Source organism: Hemibagrus wyckioides, linkage group LG28 (assembly GCF_019097595.1).
Source record: "Hemibagrus wyckioides isolate EC202008001 linkage group LG28, SWU_Hwy_1.0, whole genome shotgun sequence".
Lineage (NCBI taxonomy): Eukaryota > Metazoa > Chordata > Actinopteri > Siluriformes > Bagridae > Hemibagrus > Hemibagrus wyckioides.
Window position 1 is genome coordinate 8,624,524 of NC_080737.1, and position 20,771 is coordinate 8,645,294.

Here is a 20,771-nt window from a genome sequence, read left to right on the forward strand (position 1 = left end):
CAGGCTTTAGCAGTGTGTGCTTGTGTTAGGACTTAAGGATTTGATGTGTCCTGAGTGTATGTGAGAGTGTATGTGAGTGTTTGAGGGGGACAATGTCAGGAATAACTAGGAAAGGTTCTGGGAGACCCAGCTACTACTACAGGCTGCTGGGTCGAACCCGACTCCAGAGGCAACGCAGTCGCTCCAGGAGCAGGACCAGACCTGCAAATAAGGGTAAAGGTGCTGCTGATACTTTTGTATGGTCTATGACAACTTTTTTTTTATTTATGTCATCAGGTTACTGCTATATCTCAGTCATGCCTAGTTGAAGTAAAGAGAGCTTGAGGTTATTCATGTAGACAATGAACACATCGATTCAACCAACAGACATAAACATATAAGTTCTTAAGACTTGTGAAATGATGAAGTTCTAGCAGAACAACTTCATATAGAAACCAGTCTAACGATTTGTGTTACAATACACGCCAACAAATGGACGCGAAACATTTCCACGACATTCCAACACAGTCTCTTTTTTTTACAACCAGTTTTCTCAGGTTACTCCAGTGAACTCTCTGTTGGTTCACCGTACAAACACTTTGTAGTCACTGAAAGTCGGGCTGGAGCTTGTTTTGTGACATTCGTGTGGCATTTATAACATCTGTGCTGGCTGTGAAGTCACTTTATTGCTTGGAGTGATGTGTGACTCTGAGGGTGTGTGGTATTTAATTTGGATTTGCTTGGTTTCAGGTCAACGTTTGAACAAAATTCATCAGCAGGCTGAAATAACACAAGAGCCAGAACACACACACACACAGCACATACTTGTGATAGTGTCAGTGCTTTAAAGTTTGTCAAACAGACCATCTGAACAACCAGTCAAGCAGGACATGCTTAAATGAAATAAATACGAGTAATGGAACGTGATTACTGGACATTAGGTAAGGAATAAAACACGACTGGACATGCTGGTGTGATGTAGCGTCTCATCCTGAAGTGTTTTATTCCTCTTATTCCACACGTGGTAGTTTTGAATTTGTTTATGAATAGGTTTAAATGCTGCTGAACATCCGCAAAAAATACGGTCACTTTTTGTAACAGCATTTCCTTTATCTTTAAGACAAAACAAACAAACAAACAGCTTGTCGTGCTACAGACGAATCACAACATACAAAACATGACCTCTGTCTGGTCCGACACTGGAGACTCCTTCCAAAATATGTTAAATAAACGTGTTTTCTCCTCACAGAAAACATCCCCGGGTCGACAAAATTTCCTTGTTTGGAGTTTCAAATCCACCAAACACCAACAAGATGTTGGATTTGAGTTGCTGCTATAGAAACAGTATAACGTGCATTAATGCGTGAAATATAAATAAGCCTGTGATGTGAGTTGTTGCTATAGAAACAGTATAACATGTGCATTAATGCGTGAAATATAAATAAGCCTGTGATGTGAGTTGTTGCTATAGAAACAGTATAACGTGCATTAATGCGTGAAATATAAATAAGCCTGTGATGTGAGTTGTTGCTATAGAAACAGTATAACGTGCATTAATGCGTGAAATATAAAGAAGCCTGTGATGTGAGTTGTTGCTATAGAAACAGTATAACATGTGCATTAATGCATGAAATATAAATAAGCCTGTGATGTGAGTTGTTGCTATAGAAACAGTATAATGTGCAGTAATGCATGAAATATAAATAAGCCTGTGATGTGAGTTGTTGCTATAGAAACAGTATAACGTGCATTAATGCATGAAATATAAATAAGCCTGTGATGTGAGTTGTTGCTATAGAAACAGTATAACATGTGCATTAATGCATGAAATATAAAGAAGCCTGTGATGTGAGTTGTTGCTATAGAAACAGTATAACGTGCATTAATGCATGAAATATAAATAAGCCTGTGATGTGAGTTGTTGCTATAGAAACAGTATAATGTGCAGTAATGCATGAAATATAAATAAGCCTGTGATGTGAGTTGTTGCTATAGAAACAGTATAATGTGCAGTAATGCATGAAATATAAATAAGCCTGTGATGTGAGTTGTTGCTATAGAAACAGTATAACGTGCATTAATGCATGAAATATAAATAAGCCTGTGATGTGAGTTGTTGCTATAGAAACAGTATAACATGTGCATTAATGCATGAAATATAAAGAAGCCTGTGATGTGAGTTGTTGCTATAGAAACAGTATAACGTGCATTAATGCATGAAATATAAATAAGCCTGTGATGTGAGTTGTTGCTATAGAAACAGTATAATGTGCAGTAATGCATGAAATATAAATAAGCCTGTGATGTGAGTTGTTGCTATAGAAACAGTATAACATGTGCATTAATGCATGAAATATAAATAAGCCTGTGATGTGAGTTGTTGCTATAGAAACAGTATAACATGTGCATTAATGCATGAAATATAAATAAGCCTGTGATGTGAGTTGTTGCTATAGAAACAGTATAACATGTGCATTAATGCATGAAATATAAAGAAGCCTGTGATGTGAGTTGTTGCTATAGAAACAGTATAACATGTGCATTAATGCATAAAATATAAATAAGCCTGTGATGTGAGTTGTTGCTATAGAAACAGTATAACGTGCATTAATGCATGAAATATAAAGAAGCCTGTGATGTGAGTTGTTGCTATAGAAACAGTATAACATGTGCATTAATGCATAAAATATAAATAAGCCTGTGATGTGAGTTGTTGCTATAGAAACAGTATAACGTGCATTAATGCATGAAATATAAAGAAGCCTGTGATGTGAGTTGTTGCTATAGAAACAGTATAACATGTGCATTAATGCATGAAATATAAAGAAGCCTGTGATGTGAGTTGTTGCTATAGAAACAGTATAACATGTGCATTAATGCATGAAATATAAAGAAGCCTGTGATGTGAGTTGTTGCTATAGAAACAGTATAACATGTGCATTAATGCATGAAATATAAAGAAGCCTGTGATGTGAGTTGTTGCTATAGAAACAGTATAACATGCATTAATGCATGAAATATAAAGAAGCCTGTGATGTGAGTTGTTGCTACAGAAAGTTCTGGAGGTAAACACTGTATTTGTCTCATGGATGTAATATTGGGATATTAAAGTGTATTACATTCATGTTTTGCTCAATAAAAGGATTGCATGAATATGAAGGAATCAGGAACAGTTCCCAAAAATCTTGAATGTGTCAGTTGTGTAGTGCGTGTTATCAGTTAGATAAAAACGATAATAAAACCTCATGTGTTGTGGTTGAAGGTGACACAGCAGGGGCAGTTGTTTTTTGTTTTGTTTTTTTTGTTTTTGCTGAAGTGGCTTGCTTCTTTAAAACAAGTTAAATTACTGCCCTGGCAAATGTACTGTGTTTTATCCTGAGAGAGAGAGAGAGAGAGAGAGAGAGAGAGAAAGAAAGAAAGAAAGAAAGAACGAAAAAGTGTGTGTGTGTGTGTGGTGTGAGAGAGAGAGAGAGAGAGTGTGTGTTTGTGTGTGGTATGACAGAGAGAGAGAGAGAGAGAGAGAGAGAGAGAAAGAAAGAAAGAACGAAAAAGTGTGTGTGTGTGTGTGGTGTGAGAGAGAGAGAGAGAGAGAGAGAGAGAGAGTGTTTGTGTGTGGTATGACAGAGAGAGAGAGAGAGAGAGAGAGAGAAAGAGAGAGAGAGAGTGTGTGTGTTTGTGTGTGTCCGAGTGTGTGGGTATGTTTTTATTGACCTTGTCAGGACACTTGTCTGGTCCCCACAAGACAAATCATTATTTAATTTTTTTTTTCTTCAGTAGTTTCAGCTTTTATTTAAGAAAATCAAAACCACTTTAACTACAAAGATTGGTTTTGGTTACTGAGGTCAAGCTTAAGGTTAGGTTTCGGTGTGGTCCAGCATCAATAATGACGTCAGTGGAAGCTTCTGGAAGTTGTAGTATGTATAAATGTGTGAACATGTGGGGGACATTTTAAAGGCGTGAGCTGATTTTTTCGTTACTTTTTGTAAAACTGAGGTCTGGGCCAGAACACTTTATATTTGGACGTGTCTCGTGTCAGCCATTTTACACACACTCTACATACTACCTAAGATACTGGGGGCGGAGCTCAGTGAAAGTTTAATCTCAACAATCAGCACTTTTATACATGAATTAATCATGTGTCTTGTTTTCCATCCAGTCACCAGCTAATAAGAGAGACATAATGAAGTGCTGTATTCAGGACACTATGGGAAGAAACTGTACCCTCCAAGACGACGACTTTCCCCTAGCTTGTGTGTGTGTGTGTGGTGTGTGTGTGTTAGAGATTGATGTTAGCTTTGGCTCGGTGCCATGGAGGCATCTGATAGGAATGTCCTCTGATAAAGAGAGAAAAACTCTTCCAGCAGGCGCTCTGTAATGAGGGATGAACTGAAACGTGTGTGGGTCTGATTCTATCTGCATGTGTATCAGTTGCTGTCTATTTCCCTCTCGTCCACTAAGGCATTACGGAAATATCTCACGCCAAATATCTTGGATTTCGAGCTTGCTCTCGGTTCGTGTCGAACAAAAGGAAAATGATTCCGGTGAGACTCTTATCGTGTCCTACAGAGCCGGATTCGTTCACGATAGATATGATTATGCGACTCTGAAAAGAACTGTTTTACAAAAGACTTTGGTTTGTTTTTGTTTTTTATTGTAGAACACCACGTGAGTTTCTGTGGTATGTGGAGATGTGGTAGATTAGTGGTTAAGGTGGAGCTACTGATGGGAAGGTTGTGAGTTTGAATCCCAGGCCCACTAAGCTGCCACTGCTGGGCCCCTGAGCAAGGCCCTTAACCCTGAATTGCTCAGTCGCTCTGGATCTGCCAAATGCTAGAAATGTCTAATTTATTTTGATGGTAGCTTCATCAATATGCACACTTATTGTAATCTTAAGAAACTCTTTCAGAGTCATAGAAACTTCTGCTGCTATAGCAAACGATCAACCAGTCAGATTTGAAAATTCAAGCGTGTGTGTGATTAGTATTGGGTTGAGTGTGAAGGTGAGAGGTGTTCACTGATCGTTATTTAACACGCTACACTTTCGTTTCAGACTGTTGAGCCTTCCTGTAGTATGTCCTCACTGTAGGTCATGACTTCTGGGAACAGCTGAGCCATGTTGTGGTCAGTGTTAGTAAGTTGGTGCTTGTTTTTCTGTTTAGACAAAAGAAAAGACACTTTCATGGGGAATAAATATAAATAAATAAATAAATAAATAAATAAATAAATAAATAAATACATGAATGAACAAATAGATAAATAAATCCTGTATTAATTATCACAGATAGTCTCACATTTCATTTTTGCTTCTGATTGGAGCACACACACACACACACACTTAGCAATTGTCACTGTTAACAGAAAACGACAGCTGCCTGCCTCAGCCTCGTTCTCAGTTTGCTGGAACCCGCGTGTACGAATCTATCCGAAGAAACAAATTGGATTTCTCGAAAAGACGTCCATTCCCAAAACGTTGAGACCCATGTTTTTCGCCGTTGCTCGTTCACTGATAAGTCCTGTAAACAGAGCGTCATAGTCTGTGCCGGGAATAGAGGAAGTGTCGCAGCACTGGATATGGGAAGTGTCTGGCGTGAGCTGGCGACGTTCCGCGCCTGTTACACTTTAGCCATAAAAATGCTGGAAAGCATGACAGACGGCGGCTCAAAGTCCTGTGATACGATGGCGGGTCACATGAGAAGCAGCGTGGGTTGCTGCACCGTGTGTCTTTGGCTCAGATAGCGAGAAGGTTTCAGGGGTGTTTGACAAGCTGCGAGTCAGTAAACATGGTGTAATCTTACTTTAGGACGGCAAGGAATTCTGGGCCATGTGAGAAAGTCAAAGCAAGAGAACGAGAGAGGAGAGGAAAGAATGAGGAAATGAGGAAAACAGATGGGGGGGTAGAGAGAATGGCAAATAGATAAGAGAGGGAGAGAGAGAGAAATGTGTGAACTCAGCAAATTTGAACTCAGATATATAAAAAAATACACAAAGATGAAATGAGAATCCTGGTTTGATTTTTATTTCCTGTAAATTTGTTCGCTTCTTCTTAAGTTCTAAGTGTCAGAAATACTTTATCATTTATTAATCATTTACTCCATGAGCTTTTTACACCTCCATGTAACCATGTTAAAGATTTTCACATCATTTCACACATGAACGAGCCACATTTAACTGCATTAGCAAGAGCCTAGAAGGGGGGGCGCAAACTTTTGAGCTCGTTCCTAAAAAAATAACCCACTTATTGGTAAGATTGCTGTAAGCTTTACGTCAAAATTGGAATGGATTTATATAATATTGAATGAAACAATAATGAAATTAGAGTTGAATATGGTGGTGGTGAAGGGAGGGGTGCGCAAACTTTTGCACCTAAGGAGCAAGAGCAATATTACGTCACATTTATTAGTGAGGAATTACACCTGGTGTTTCCTCTTGAACCCGAACTTTTTTTTGGAGTGTTATTCAATCGGCCAATCACGTCGCAGCAGTGCAATGCATTAAATCATGCAGATACATGTCCAGAGCTTTAGTTAATGTTCACATCGCTCATCAGAACGCGGGAAATAATGTGATCTTAGGGACTTTGACCGTCGAACGGTTGCAGGTGGCGGAAACTGATGATCCTAGGGGAATATTTACACATAAATGTCAAGGAATGATGCAGAAAACAAAAACACCTTACTGATGAGAGAGATCAGAGGAGATCAGACCGGTCCGAGTTTACAAACTGAGGCTCTACGAAGGAGATAAACACTCTTTACACCCGCGGGGAGCAGAAAAGCATCTCAGGACATATCTCTAGTGTTAAACTGACCTGCTGAAATACACAATATATCCTGATGTGCTGAAAATAAATCACATGGTCTGAGATGAATCAGACTCCTCTCACAGCAAATTTCCAATTTCTCAATAAAAGATTTGACGCATCATACTTTTCATTCGTTTATAGTTGTGACTAATGCTGCATCATTTCTGCAAAACTGCAAAAAACTGTTACTTCCTGTTATTGTTGCCATCATTTTATATGCCCTTATCTTGCTGAAAAGAAAAAGCTGACTGCTACAAAGCACTGACACTGGAGACCATAATGCAGGTCATTCCACTTTACATCCTCATTAGTTAAGTTGTCTTTATTTGTCACATTACTACATAGTGAAATTCTTTCTTCGCATATCCCATCCTTGGTGGTTGGGGGTCAGAGCGCAGGGTCAGCCATGATGCAGTGCCCCTGGACCAGGGTGGGTTAGGGGCCTTGCTCAAGGGCCCAACGGTGGCAGCTTGGCAGTGCTGACCGATCTTCTGGTCAGCTTTAACCATTTGACCTACCACTGTTAGGATAAACTGTCTCAAGGGCTTAATATGATAACACCAGAACATCTTGTTTTGTTACGATTAATTTTTCTTCTCTTTGATTTAAGATTTTTGTTTATCTTAGGCCCAAAAAGTAGGATATGTTTGTTGTCCATGTTCAGCATCGAAAGTCTTTTTCATGTCAGACTCCACAGTGATGCTTAATATGAAGCTCCTATGAAAATACCATGCAGGACTTTTAAGAATTTGTAGTGTTTTATAAGGATTTCTGTTTTTTCCTAGCCTAGGACAGCTCATATATTCACAGAAAAGTTCCAAAAACTTTTCCTTTCTATCTTTAAAGTAAATGTTGATATTCTGCTCTCTGAGACGCCCCAAGTGCTAGTTCATCTAAAAAACATCTCAAATCTCAAGGTGTTTATATTCTGTATAAAGTTATCTAACAGAGGGAAAAACACACGTCGCACACTGAAATCCAACATGAGTCCTGACTCATTTTGTATCAGCCTTTTATATCAGGCGATAAAATAATTCATTTGTTTCTGCTGATTGAAAATAAGTTGATTTCCATTCCGCCGCAGGATGGAACGGCAGAGCGCTGGTAAAAATTTGTCTTTATTTCACAGTGCCTACACACTATAGTGAGATCGTTGGTGAGTTTGGTCTTACAACGCAAATCCAACGCAAATCCAACGAAAATGCTGGACTTTTTTAAAAAAAGGCTCCATATTGAAACATACAGGTTTCCTGCGGTGCGTCTGGATATTTTCCGATCTCTTCAGCCTTGTATAAGAAATCTCTGCTCAGATCCTCTCTTCATGTGCTGGCGAATAGATAAAGGATATCAGCTTCTAATCATTTGAATAATAATCACTGCAATTAAAAACTTATCACATCACAACAAATATAGATTTATAGACTGAATAGTAGCAGCTGATGTGGCACTTTAAAAAAAACAACAACTTAATCTTTAAAATTATAACATTTATTTATTTATTTATTTATTTATTTATTCTCCTTTCCAGTATTTTTTCTGTAATTTTTTTTATTCATTTTTCTTTTTTTAATTTTGGAGTTTATATATATTTATATATAAAAATTAAAAATCTATATTAAAAAAAAATCCAATCATCCAATTATATAGCCCTAACAATGTAACAAAGAAAAATACAATTGAAAATATAGAAAAAGTAAGTAATATTATTAATATATTTATATATGAATATAATATAATATAATTTAATATTTTTAAAAGGGGGAGGGGGCTTAAATATAAAATCTTAAAACAATTCAAATTTAATTTATTATTTATTCTGCAATTACTGTAGCTATATCTAATTTCATATACACCGAATATGAATACAAATTTCATATACACCGATCAGCCATAACATTAAGACCACTGACAGGTGAAGTGAATAACACTGATTATCTCCTTACACTGGCACTTGTGAATAATACTAAGTTATTATTATTATTATTATTATTATTATTATTATTATTATTGCATTCATGAGGTTTATGTGTTACGAAATCAGCAGGTTACTCTCCGATAGCAGTGTCACATTTACCGGATTTGTTTTTGTTTTGACTGAAGTGAACTTGCCCTGGCTTCCTGTTTCCTCAGACAAAGACCAGAACATGAACCGGACACAAGGTTGAGTGAGAATCAACCCTCTAATGTGACTCACAACACACTCATGACTCTAAATACAAATGCAGACATTAACACATTAACACTGACAGCATTACTAGTAAACACGGACAAACCATGACTCCGTCACTGTTAATAAACCAACCAAGTAACTAACACGAGTATTAATGTTCATGGTGGTAATAACATTAAGTATCACACTTAGTTCACACAATTCGGTGTAGTTGAATATTTTAAAAAAACTTCATTTTATTTAGACTTATTTTTAGTTAAATAGTGCTTGATTAACAAATAAATAAACAGCAATTGATACATGGCTTTAAATTACGTCTTCTACATACACAATTACAGTAATAATCACAACAGCAATTTTGTTGTTACGGTAATAACAATTACAATTTCGAATATTTTATTAAACAGCATCGATCAGGCATAACATTATGACCATCTGCCTAATATTGTGTTGGTCCCCCTCTTGCTGCCGAAACAGCCCTGACCTCTGCTCCCTGAAGGTGTGCTGTGGTATCTGGCTCCAAGATGGGGCCAAACCACGCAACTTATAGGACGTAAAGAATACTTTTGATAGATACTGACCATTTGGCCCTTCATCAAACTCGCTCAAATCCTTACACTTGTCCATTTTTCCTGCTTCTAACACATCAACTTTGAGGACAAAATGTTCACTTGCTGCCTAATATATCCCACCCACTAACAGGTGCCATGATGAGGAGATCATCAGTCTTATTCACTTCACATGTAAGTGGTCATAATGTTATGCCTGATCAGTGTATTTCTTATGTCATCAAAGTTACATATAAAAAACAAAACAAAACTCGTACAGGAGCGATGATCCGTTTTTTGCCGTTTAAGATGTGTTATGTTTCTTGTAACTTGTTTTATTTTAGTCTTCAACTGTTACTACAGAAACAATAATGTATTGGAACATCAACTTAGCTACGGTCCAAATCATGTGCTTATATTAAAGCAGTCCACACCTTCTGACCAATCAGATTTGAGAATTCAGCCTCTCTTTTGTTATCATGCTTTTTAATGCTCACATTAATGTTTTGTTCATGTTAGCTGATGCAGTAAGGAAGCCGTAATGTCTTCATGTAAAATACAGTAACACAACTTCGTGACACTTTCATCCACAGATTTCAAATGTACACGTTTTTACACTTCCATACAATTCCCTGCTTCATGAAACAATAGTCTGTATTACTTTAGTGAACTGGCTTCTGTATTGTCAAAGCCAAGGAAACATCCTAAACCGGAAAGCCGGGAAACTCTACAACATTCCTGCTCATAGTACAGGAAGTGTGCTCTCTGACCATGTGTGTGTGTGTGTGTGTGTGTGTGTGTGTGTGTGTGTGTGTTTTGAAAGCTGAACATTGTTCTCATTAGGGCGGTAAGATCAAGGAAAACTTGATCTTTGCTTTCTGCTGCATATATGTTTTATATATTGATAGTCATTGTACACTGTGTGTGTCTGTGTGTGTGTGTGTGTGTGTGTGAGAGAGAGAGAGAGAGAGAGAGAGAGAGAGACTGAATGTAAGTATGAATAGTCTAACTTCTATCGCAAAATAACAGATGGAGAATGTGGAAGCAATATTTGAAAACCTGGATGACATTAACTACAGGTCCAGGTTTCACATGTGTGTGTGTGTGTGTGTGTGAGAGAGAGAGAGAGAGAGAGAGCGAGCGAGAGAGAGTCACAGATCAGTTTTGCTTTTCTTTCTCTTTAACCCTCCCTCTGAGCTGAACACTTGCATCTCACAGGACCCACTTCCTGTCTTTAACACATACTAACCTCATTAATAGAATGTGATTAGTAGAGTGTGGTGTTTAGTAGGGATCAGTAGTGTAGGTCTGTATACTGTGTCCGTGTACATTTCAGGGCTGAACTCATTCAGTTATCTTTGAACGAGTGGATAAATAGTTAACACTCCGCACTCGAAATACTAGCTAGCTAGCTAACAATTACATCGACAAGTTAATCAGCATTAGTGCCTTATCTTTCCTTGGCCTTACGCCTTATTTAGATATGAATGCATTAAAATCGCTGTTTCTTTTCGATCTGGCGTTAGTTACAGAATTTTCCTATGTGAATTGCAGTGTGTCTTGTTCACAAGGGGGCGATGTGTGGCAGCCTGATGTGTGACATTTTGCAAAGTGTGATTTCTTTTTTAAATCATTGGGCCCCCTGATGGTCCCTGATGAATTTTATTTATACAAACGCCTTATTCATTTAGGATGAAGGAACAAAATTAGTTTAGAATGCTAGTTGCACCACCCAGTGAGAAACTGTGCCGTTGTTACTATGGCAACCAGATGTTGGAACGCCTGCTAGTGACTTCATAATACAGCGATTGGCGACTAGCTCAGGATGCTTCATGCGTTCATGGACAGACACGCCCCTCAAGTGGCCACATAATGCCATGTTTGTACTTTTACTCCAGTGGAAATATCTTAACTTTTAGGCAAAATCCACCTCTGATATTCATGCATTAGTGTTTGCTGTTAATAAACGCATTTGTGTTGAAATGTTAGTTTACTTAAACAGTTCCTGTTGTCTCTTGTGTTCCTTAAAGACACTGATATGGACCTTGGTGACGCATGCAGGCATGATGTATTGATTGCTTACACCAAAGTTTTGATAAGTCACACGCCTGTAGTCAGAAATCAGTATCCTGAAGCATTGCTGGCTTGAGGATTCAGTAAAGCTTTAGATTTGTGTGTGTGTGTGTGTGTGTGTGAGAGAGAGAGAGAGAGAGAGACAGAGAGAGAGAGACTGAAACAGAGAGAGAGAGAGAGAGAGACTGAAACAGAGAGAGAGAGACTGAAACAGAGAGAGAGACAGAGAGAGAGAGAGAGAGAGAGAGACAGGTGGCATTGTTTCCTCAAACTAGAATGCTCTGAATTCCCCAAGATCTAGTTGCCATGGGAACAGCACGGCTCAGAAATCGGACTTTCTGACTGACCGGATCTTAGCCGTCAATCAAAATGCCACCGATGACAACAGAGGTCTAATAGAAACATATGTTCAGGACATAAGGGCAAAGAGATCTCGTTGTGTGTGTGTGTGTGTGTGTGTGAAGGATATAAGGGATAAACATGAGTCATTAACAGTTTGTTTACTGTTCATCACATCTGAGCTCATATTGGAGACAACATATTGGCAGTAGAGGCACACACACACACACACACACATGCTAAAGTGTACACAAATGCTAATCGCTGTGGCTAAATCTCGCTAACCTCAATGCTGAAAAGGTGGAACTATGACTCAGGTAGCTTTTGTTTGTCATCTGGTGAATAGGAAGAAACTGGCTCTAGCAGGATATGCACACAGCTCTGTTTGTCCTCACAAAAGTACAAGTACATAAAGTTTGATACACACCCTATTGACAAAAGCCCAAATTGGAGTCTTCTGCCATCATGACAAAGCACTTGGCATCGGCGATGTTCTCTTAAAGCACGCCATCCTCCCTTTTCCCCCACAATGGCTAAGGGCGTATGTTTGGACATTAAGTGTGTACTTTATTTACAATCATCATAGGTCACTGTGTAGGAACATGGATACACAATATTCAACACGAGTGGATCAGAACCAGGGCTCGGATTGATGTACTGTAAAATTTCACAATGGCACGCAGAGCCTAATTCGGGAATAAACACGAAACAGGTGCACACATTAGGAGAACAAACCAGTCAGATGGAGATGAGATGAAATGCAAAACAAACAACCAGCAAACAAACAAGAACTGGGAACAACTGGGAGGGGGGACTCGCCACAACCACAAAAATCCCTCAGAATAGTAGACTACGTGGTGACTAGGGTGGGGTTTCAGTCAGAGTAGAGACATGTAATAATGACATCCAGGAGATTTTCTCCCATCCACTGCTATGCTCTGAAGGTGGAACTGAAAGGTCATTCATCTTGATGAGGTCAGCAATTTAGCAGTGCATTTCACCTCCTGGTTGAAAAAGGAATTATTTTGTTGGCAGCTTCATCAATGTAATTAACGTTCCTGAATGAATGTCTGATCCACACACACTGGTGTTGAACGCTGAGAACTTGTTGACCAACTGATGTGCTTGTCCACGTGTCGTAAAACACTTATTTATGTCGATTGTCATAATGACCAACACACACACACACACACACACAGTTAAATGCCTTTCATCTGATGTGCCACTGTTTACAGTGATTTAAGGTCAATTGCTCTTATCACTATTCCCCAGACACAGATGTAAGTGAACTCTCTCTCTCTCTCTCTCACACACACACACACACACACACACACACAAACACACACTTTTTCCGTCTCCCTCTGGCTCTCATTCTCTTCATGCGTCTCTCTCCCTCTGTCTCATTCTCTCAGTCTCCTCATTCTTATTCTCTTCATGCATCTCTCTCTCTCTCTCTCTCTCTCTCTCTGTTCTGCTTCTTGTTCTTGCTATCCCTTTCTCATACTTTAATACTCTATTGTAGCCTATTTCTTTCTCTCATTGTATCTCTTTAAATATCTCTCTCTCTCTCTCTCTCTCTCTCTCGCCATGTTTCTCAGTCTATCTATTCTGCATCTTGCTCTCGCTATCCCTTTCTCATACTTTATTCCTCTATTTTAGCTTATTTCCTTATCTCATTGTATACCTCTCAAAGATCTCTCTCTCTCTCTCTCTCTCTCTCTATCTCTATCTCTCTCTGTACCACATGCACAGAATAAAAGTTTCCTCTCACAAAGCAAGCATCAAATCTGGTTAGATGTTGACTAGTTTGCTAGACCAATGCTAATTACATCCATGTAGCATTGTGTGAGGCTAACAACCCGCAATATGGTGGGTTCGTACACAAACATTATGAGGGTTGTGTTACTTCAGGACAGTGTATCGAATGCCAGGCTTTAAGACTCACATTCCACACACACAAAAAGACAACATGCTCAGATCTGCCTCTCTGCTGAGGAGTGGGCTTGTTTGTGCTCGGGCTTGTTTACGTGACCTATTATGGTCTGGATCTGTATTTGTTGCTGATTTTCTTGCCGTGTCTTGCATTTGAAATTTTTGAGCTTGTTATCATGTAGTTCTTCGTAGGTGTTTATGATACGCTAATATTCACTCTGTATCTTTCCATGTTGCAGACTCTCCTCCTGATAGAGCAGGAAGGAGGCGGAGCATGCCAGGCTCCGCCCCTGAGAAAACCCCAGCCACGATGGAACCCACAGCTGCAGCCACGCCCTTTCGAGTTACAGTAAGTCATTTATTGTATCAGAATACTGGTTATTTCAGATGGTTATATGTTAGTAAAAAATATAATTTAGAAATATAGTTTCAGTCTTTCTGAACAGTATTAATATGAACAGCGAAGGTTTAAATAAAACAGACAAATTATGTGTATACACCAATCAGTCATAACATTATGACCACTGACAGGTGAAGTGAATAAGACTAATGATCTCCTCATCATGACACCCGTTAGTGGGTGGGCAGCAAGTTAGGCAGCAAGTGAACATTTTGTCCTCAAAGTTGATGTGTTAGAAGCAGGAAAAATGGACAAGCGTAAGGATTTGATGAAGGACCAAATTGTGACGGCTAGACAACTGGATCAGAGCATCTCCAAAACTGCAGCTCTTATGGGGTGTTCCTGGTCTGCAGTGGTCAGTATCTATCAAAAGGAAGGAGCAGTGGTGAACCGGTGACAGGGTCATGGGCGGCCAAGACTCATTGAAGGACATGGGGAGCGAAGGCTGGCCCGTGTGATCCGATCCAACAGGCGAGCTACTGTTGCTCAAATTGCTGAAGAAGTTAATGCTGGTTCTGATAGAAAGGTGTCAGAATACACAGTGCAGGACGGGTCAGGGTTGTTTTGGCAGCAAAAGGGGGACTAACACAATATTAGGCAGGTGGTCATAATATTATGCCTGATCTGTGTATATACACATTGAGTGTTAAGCGATGTGCGTGCGTGTACAGTATGCGTGTGCGTCCCTACGCGTTTAACAGTTTCTCATTTCCCAATTAACCTTCAAAGATTTTGTTGTTGTTGTTGTTCTGGCAGAAAACTAATTTCGTCTTTCTAACCTGACTTGTAAGTTGCCGTTTTAATTAAATCGCGTCTCCTTCCTCATAAACACTGTTTCCCCGTTAACATTTCCTCGCTCACCCAAACCGACTCCATTCCTCCGGAGATGGGAGCTTGTGCTCTAATAAACAGTTTGTTACTAGTTTATAGATACAGCTGCGTAACTGAGGACACGTGATTCCTACTTTAAATCTTCAAAAACATCCTGCTATTTAAACACTTTAACTACACGGGGTTTTATTTTCCACAGAAATGTATAAACAGGGCGAGATTAAAGTGAACAGATGTCTGAGGCGGAAAGTTAATTCGGAAGCTGAGGCACTGATATGATGCTTTCAGAGTCGCTGTGGTTCTTTAAATCGGAAATCTGATTGGTCAGAAGGAATCGATAGATTTACGGTTAAAAAGTAACGGCTCTTTGCTTGTGTTCGAATACATTAGCAGCTAATCCGTGCTAGTAATTTGCCGCTAATAAAAAACAGAAAAACTTATTGTTATAGCAGAATAAAAGAGAATTGCTAATGTTTACTGTTATTTAGAGGTTGACAATGACGGGCCGATTCTCAGTGTTTCGTATTTGCTTCGAAAAACAAGTTGCTAGCCTAGCTTTTTTTTTTCTTTCTTTAATGCTAACCGCTCAAAAAAGGAACCTGAAAAATACACGGCTTTCCTTTTTCTGAACTGTTAGCGTCAAAGAAAGTAAAAAAGCGAGGCTAGCAACTTGTTTATCGAATGTTTTACCTCATTAAATGTATTTAAACGCTGAGAAAAGATTGTTATAACCATCTGTTGTAAACTTTTGAATCGCCTCAATACATAAACAAGCTTCCCTGAGCCTGATAAAGCGCTTACTGAAGATAAACAAATGAATAAATTCATCGTAATTTAGTCTCAGTTACATTAGATGTAGCTAAAGCTAATAGCAAAAGATCAATCAGATCAAGATCAGGTAATCACATATATAGATCTGGATTCATTTCTCCTGTTGGTCCTGGTGTGAGACAGAGCATGACTGTTTTCTCAGTGCATACGGCGGCCCAGTGTGTGTCGGAATCATTCTTCTGTGTGTGTGTGTGTGTGTTTTCAGAATAAAGTATTTCCAGCCATGAATCTGTTTGCTATTCTAATAAAATGACACTGTGTGTCTGCTAATCTTATCGCGTGCCTGCTAATTCCTGGTCTCTTATTTATCATGTGAACATTAGGTCAAGGACATTTGTACACTGAGACTCAGGTAAAAGTTTTCAGATACATTAAGGTATGATGTGTGGAGGAGAAAGTCTTTCAGGAGGTAAGGTCTTCCAGTGCTTAGAGCCATAGTGCCAAAATATATACCCAAAACAAAGAGCTTTTTAAACAGTGAGGCTTAAAACACACAAACGAGCCAAGTGTATTAAGTGAATTAAAGTTGGCATCGATTTGCAAGACAAGTTAATGAAACATGACGAGGATTCATTTTCTTTAATGCTGCTTCCTGAAGTCTCAAAGGTTAGTCATCTTTTTTTCCACAGCAGTTTATGAATTGCTTCATACAATGAAATTGATTTTTTAATCTATTATTAGGGGGAAAAACACATTTATACATTTAAAATTTATATCGGGGATGGATCAGCACTTCCATCCAAGCATTATACATTTTGCCAAAGATTAGCTTTATATATATTCAATTAAATTTTAATTTTAATTTAATTAATAAACTATTTTATCCATAATGAGAAGCCTGTGGTGACAGTGGCAAGGAAAAACTCCCTGTGATGATCTGAGGAAGAAACCTTGAGAGGAACCAGGCTCAGAAGGGAACCTCATCCTCATTTGGGTGACACTGGACTGTAAATATAAATTATATAAACTACTGGTCCAAGCAGCTGTTACAGAAATACTATTATTTAAACTAGAGATAGATAGATAGATAGACAGACAGACAGACAGACAGACAGATAGATAGATAGATAGATAGATAGATAGAGACACAGACAGATAGATAGATAGATAGATAGATAGATAGATAGATAGATAGATAGATAGATAGATAGATAGATAGATAAACAGACAGACAGACAGACAGATAGATAGATAGATAGATAGATAGATAGATAGATAGATAGATAGATAGATAGATAGATAGATAGATAGATAGAGACACAGACAGACAGACAGGCAGACAGACAGATAGATAGATAGATAGATAGATAGATAGATAGATAGATAGATAGATAGACAAACCAGCAGCTCTACAACTGAACAAGATACATAGATAGCTCAATAATTCATTATGAATGCAGTAACAAACATTAATAAACTGGCAACACTTTACATTAAGGTGACATTAATAATCCTGCACAAACACCTAGTTTATTTACTTTAATATGAATTAATCATGCGTTAAGGCATGTACTAATCCTAAACTAATGACATGAGTCAACTCACGCTTGAATAACAACCACCTTTGTTTGTTAGTTCATGTATTAATGTAATATGTAGAAGTAAACTCAATCAGACTTGCTCTATAAGAAAGAATATGAATAAAATGTGCAAATTGTTTATAGAGTTAACTGTACGCAGTTATGTACCCGAACATCACTGGATGGATGACGCTGGATTACCTTCATCATTTACAATGATCCTCCTCATCAAGCAGACAAACACACAGTAATAATAAACACCAATCATTTCATCTCAACCTGTTTTCATTGTCTCCATCCATTTCTTTTTCATATCTCAACGTTGTACTCTGGGTGGCTCGGACCCACAAGAGTTTAAAACTACACAGGCTTTATTTATATTCGTTCTTATAGACCAGGTTTGATTGAGTTTACCTCAATGTCTTATATAATAGATTAACTACAAACATGTACTTAAAGTGGTTGTAATTATTCACTCATGAATTCATGATTAGTTCGTACCTTAACCCATCATTAGCTCATGTTTCAGTAAGTATTAATTCAGGTACTAATGCAGGATTATTCAGAACATCTTACCAATACACCAAATTAGCATATTTGAGCATCTATAGCGTTCTGTAAAAGATTTAATACAAGTACCTTTCTAGACCAATATCAGAATGTGTGTATGGTGTGTATTTGGAGGCACGTATAGGTGGATGTCAAGGATTTGTTACATCATTGAGTTGTGCTTAAAGTTAAGCTAGTAAAACAACACCCATAACACCTGTCTCTCTGAGGAAATGTTGTTTACTCGCCGTGGATCGTTTCAAAGAATACTTGAATTTTTTTTTTTTTTAAGACGCAGTGATCTTCATTTTAATCCAGTCTCTATCGCTTTCTCTGTAAAGGTCGTTTTGTCACAGAGCTTAAAACCCGGCGCTGCAGACGTGATGATACATGGAAGTGCGGAAAAGCTAATTAGATTCCAAGCTTCTAAAGCCTGAGGCTTGTGGCCAAGAACAAGTGTGCAGAAGGTATCGGATGATCTGCGGCCTGTGGGTGGAGTGTCTGAGATCGAGCCTAGGATCCGATTAGTTTCCTTTTACTCCATATAGGATCAGACAGCTATGCTATCCGCCATAGCTGACTATCTTGAAGTGAAATCTGATTGAATTGTCTTCAGATGATGCATATAAGGGATTATATTAGGACTTGGATTTTAGCCATGCTTAAGTGTCGTATAGCAGAGCACCGTCAGACTATTCTGTGAATCAGCTTATGGTTATAATAGGAGCTTGTTAATATGGTGCTTTCTTTAATATTAAATTACTATTGTTTGGAGCTTACAGAAAAACTCCAACCTCCAAAACGAGTACTCCAGGCATTAAATCTGATTTCATATGACAAAAGTTCTACTTTTTATAACAGGCCTTATGTAGATGCTATGTATGGCTTAAGTAAAGTGTTACCAACATCGTTATAACAGTTGACACCTTTATTAATGTTTATGTTTGTTTATGTCAGCTGTCATAAAGGGCTTATATAGGTGCTCTGTATCACTACAATCTCCAAACTTAAATCGATTGCTACCAACGTCAGTGCCCGTTAAAATAAATTGTTCCAAATGTTTATGTAGGTTTATGACAGCTGTCATAAAGGACTTATATATTTGCTATGTATCGCTACGAACACCAAACATGAATGAATTTTTACCAAAGCCTTTATGAGAGTTGACACTTGCTGGAATAAATCTTTATAAATGTTTATGAAGGACCTATGAAGCACTATGAACACCACTGTTGAGTAATGAGTTACCAAAAGCTTTATGACAGAGGATTTCAGTTAGAATAAGCCTTTATACACATTTCTGTAGGTTTATGACAGGTTTATATTGTTGCTATGTATTTCTAAGGATATTCCCCTGTTACTAAAATCTTTTACAGTGGATATCTGTTATGATAAGCTTTTGTGAACATTATGTAGGTTTATGAGAGCTGTCATAAAGGACTTATATATTTGCTATATATCACTATGAACACCAGACATGGATGAATTGTTACCAAAGCCTTTATGCGAGTTGATACCTGTTAGAATGAATCTTTATAAATGTTTATGTAGGTTTATGAAGGACCTATGAAGGTGTTGTGTCCCACCACTGTTAAGTAAAGAGTTACCAAAAGCTTTATGTCAGATGAGGTCAATTAGAATAAGCGTTCAAGCATTTAGAATAAGAGTCAGTTAGCATACACGTTTATGTAGGTTTATGACAGGTCTATATTGTTGCTATGTATTTCTACCGATATTCCCCTGTTACTAAAATCTTTTTACAGTTGATATCCGTTATGACAAGCTATCGTAAACATTACGTAGGTTTATGATGGTTGTATGCATCACGATGGGAAAAAAGACTTAAGTAAAATGAACAGAATTTAAACTTCAGTAAGTAAAAGTCTACTCTAAATTCATGAACAGAATGCACTGGTGTTAAGAAATACCAAAAAAACCAAACAAAAAAAAACCTGGGATCACAGATGTGAGTGATGCATAAATCAAGCTTTTTTGCCTCAGAACAGCTTGAGCCAGGGGATACAATCAGAAACTCACAGATGGATAGATTACATTGGACTCTGGGGTCTAAACAGCCTCCAGGTTCCCACAAGCCCCAAGTACAGGAAGGCGTGGGAGTCTGTAAGCGCATAAACTGCCATCCGGAGACCTCTAGAACTTCTCATGCTGCCACAGATGGGATAAAAAGGACAAATTTTAAGTACGGGATTTTTATTGTTTGTGAATAGTTATGCACTGCTGTTCCACTTGTAGAAACATAATCAAGGATTTCTGTGAAGTAGAAAATGATTTTAGGAAAAATAAATAAAGTTGATGAGAAGTCAATATGAAAAGTTTCCAAGATAGCCTAGGAAGAAAAGGTCTCACTCTCTACCCTGTATTCTGACGTAAAAGTCTTAGAGGAAACATGTGCTTGTCTTCACCCTCCCTAGTTCATAGCTGGCTTGTGAGAGCTAGCTAGTCTTCCGTTAAGCGATGTAGTTCTTCAGCAACATTTGGCAGAATGGTTGCCGAGCAACACACAATTATAAACACTTTATACATGGTTATACTCCACTCCAGTAGGTGGTGGTAATGAACTGTTCAGTTTGATATCAACCGCTATTATTGAAAGCAGAGGAGCTTCATCATCGGTCTGACCAACCATTACATTGACCCTGACACAATATAGGTAAAGTGAGCTAGCAAAAACAAAACAATTAGCATTGTAGTCTGGTTTATTATCATGTGTTTCTGCTTTATATTTAATAGAACTCGTCTGTCCATAAAAGACACGGCTGCTAGTTACTTGTTTTTC

At 38.2% G+C, this 20,771-nt stretch overlaps 1 protein-coding gene across 5 annotated transcripts in view; it reads left to right on the plus strand.

The window, feature by feature from the left end:
• Positions 1 to 20,771, plus strand: part of dab2ipb (DAB2 interacting protein b) — a 175,249-nt gene that overhangs the window by 79,150 nt on the left and 75,328 nt on the right. For 4 of the 5 annotated variants that reach the window (XM_058382729.1, XM_058382730.1, XM_058382733.1 and 1 more), the window contains one exon: positions 14,083 to 14,192. In XM_058382729.1, the coding sequence (XP_058238712.1) occupies positions 14,083 to 14,192 (110 nt within the window). Of the gene's footprint in view, positions 214 to 14,082; positions 14,193 to 20,771 lie in introns of all 5 variants that reach the window. The other variant, XM_058382731.1, reaches the window with a different exon arrangement.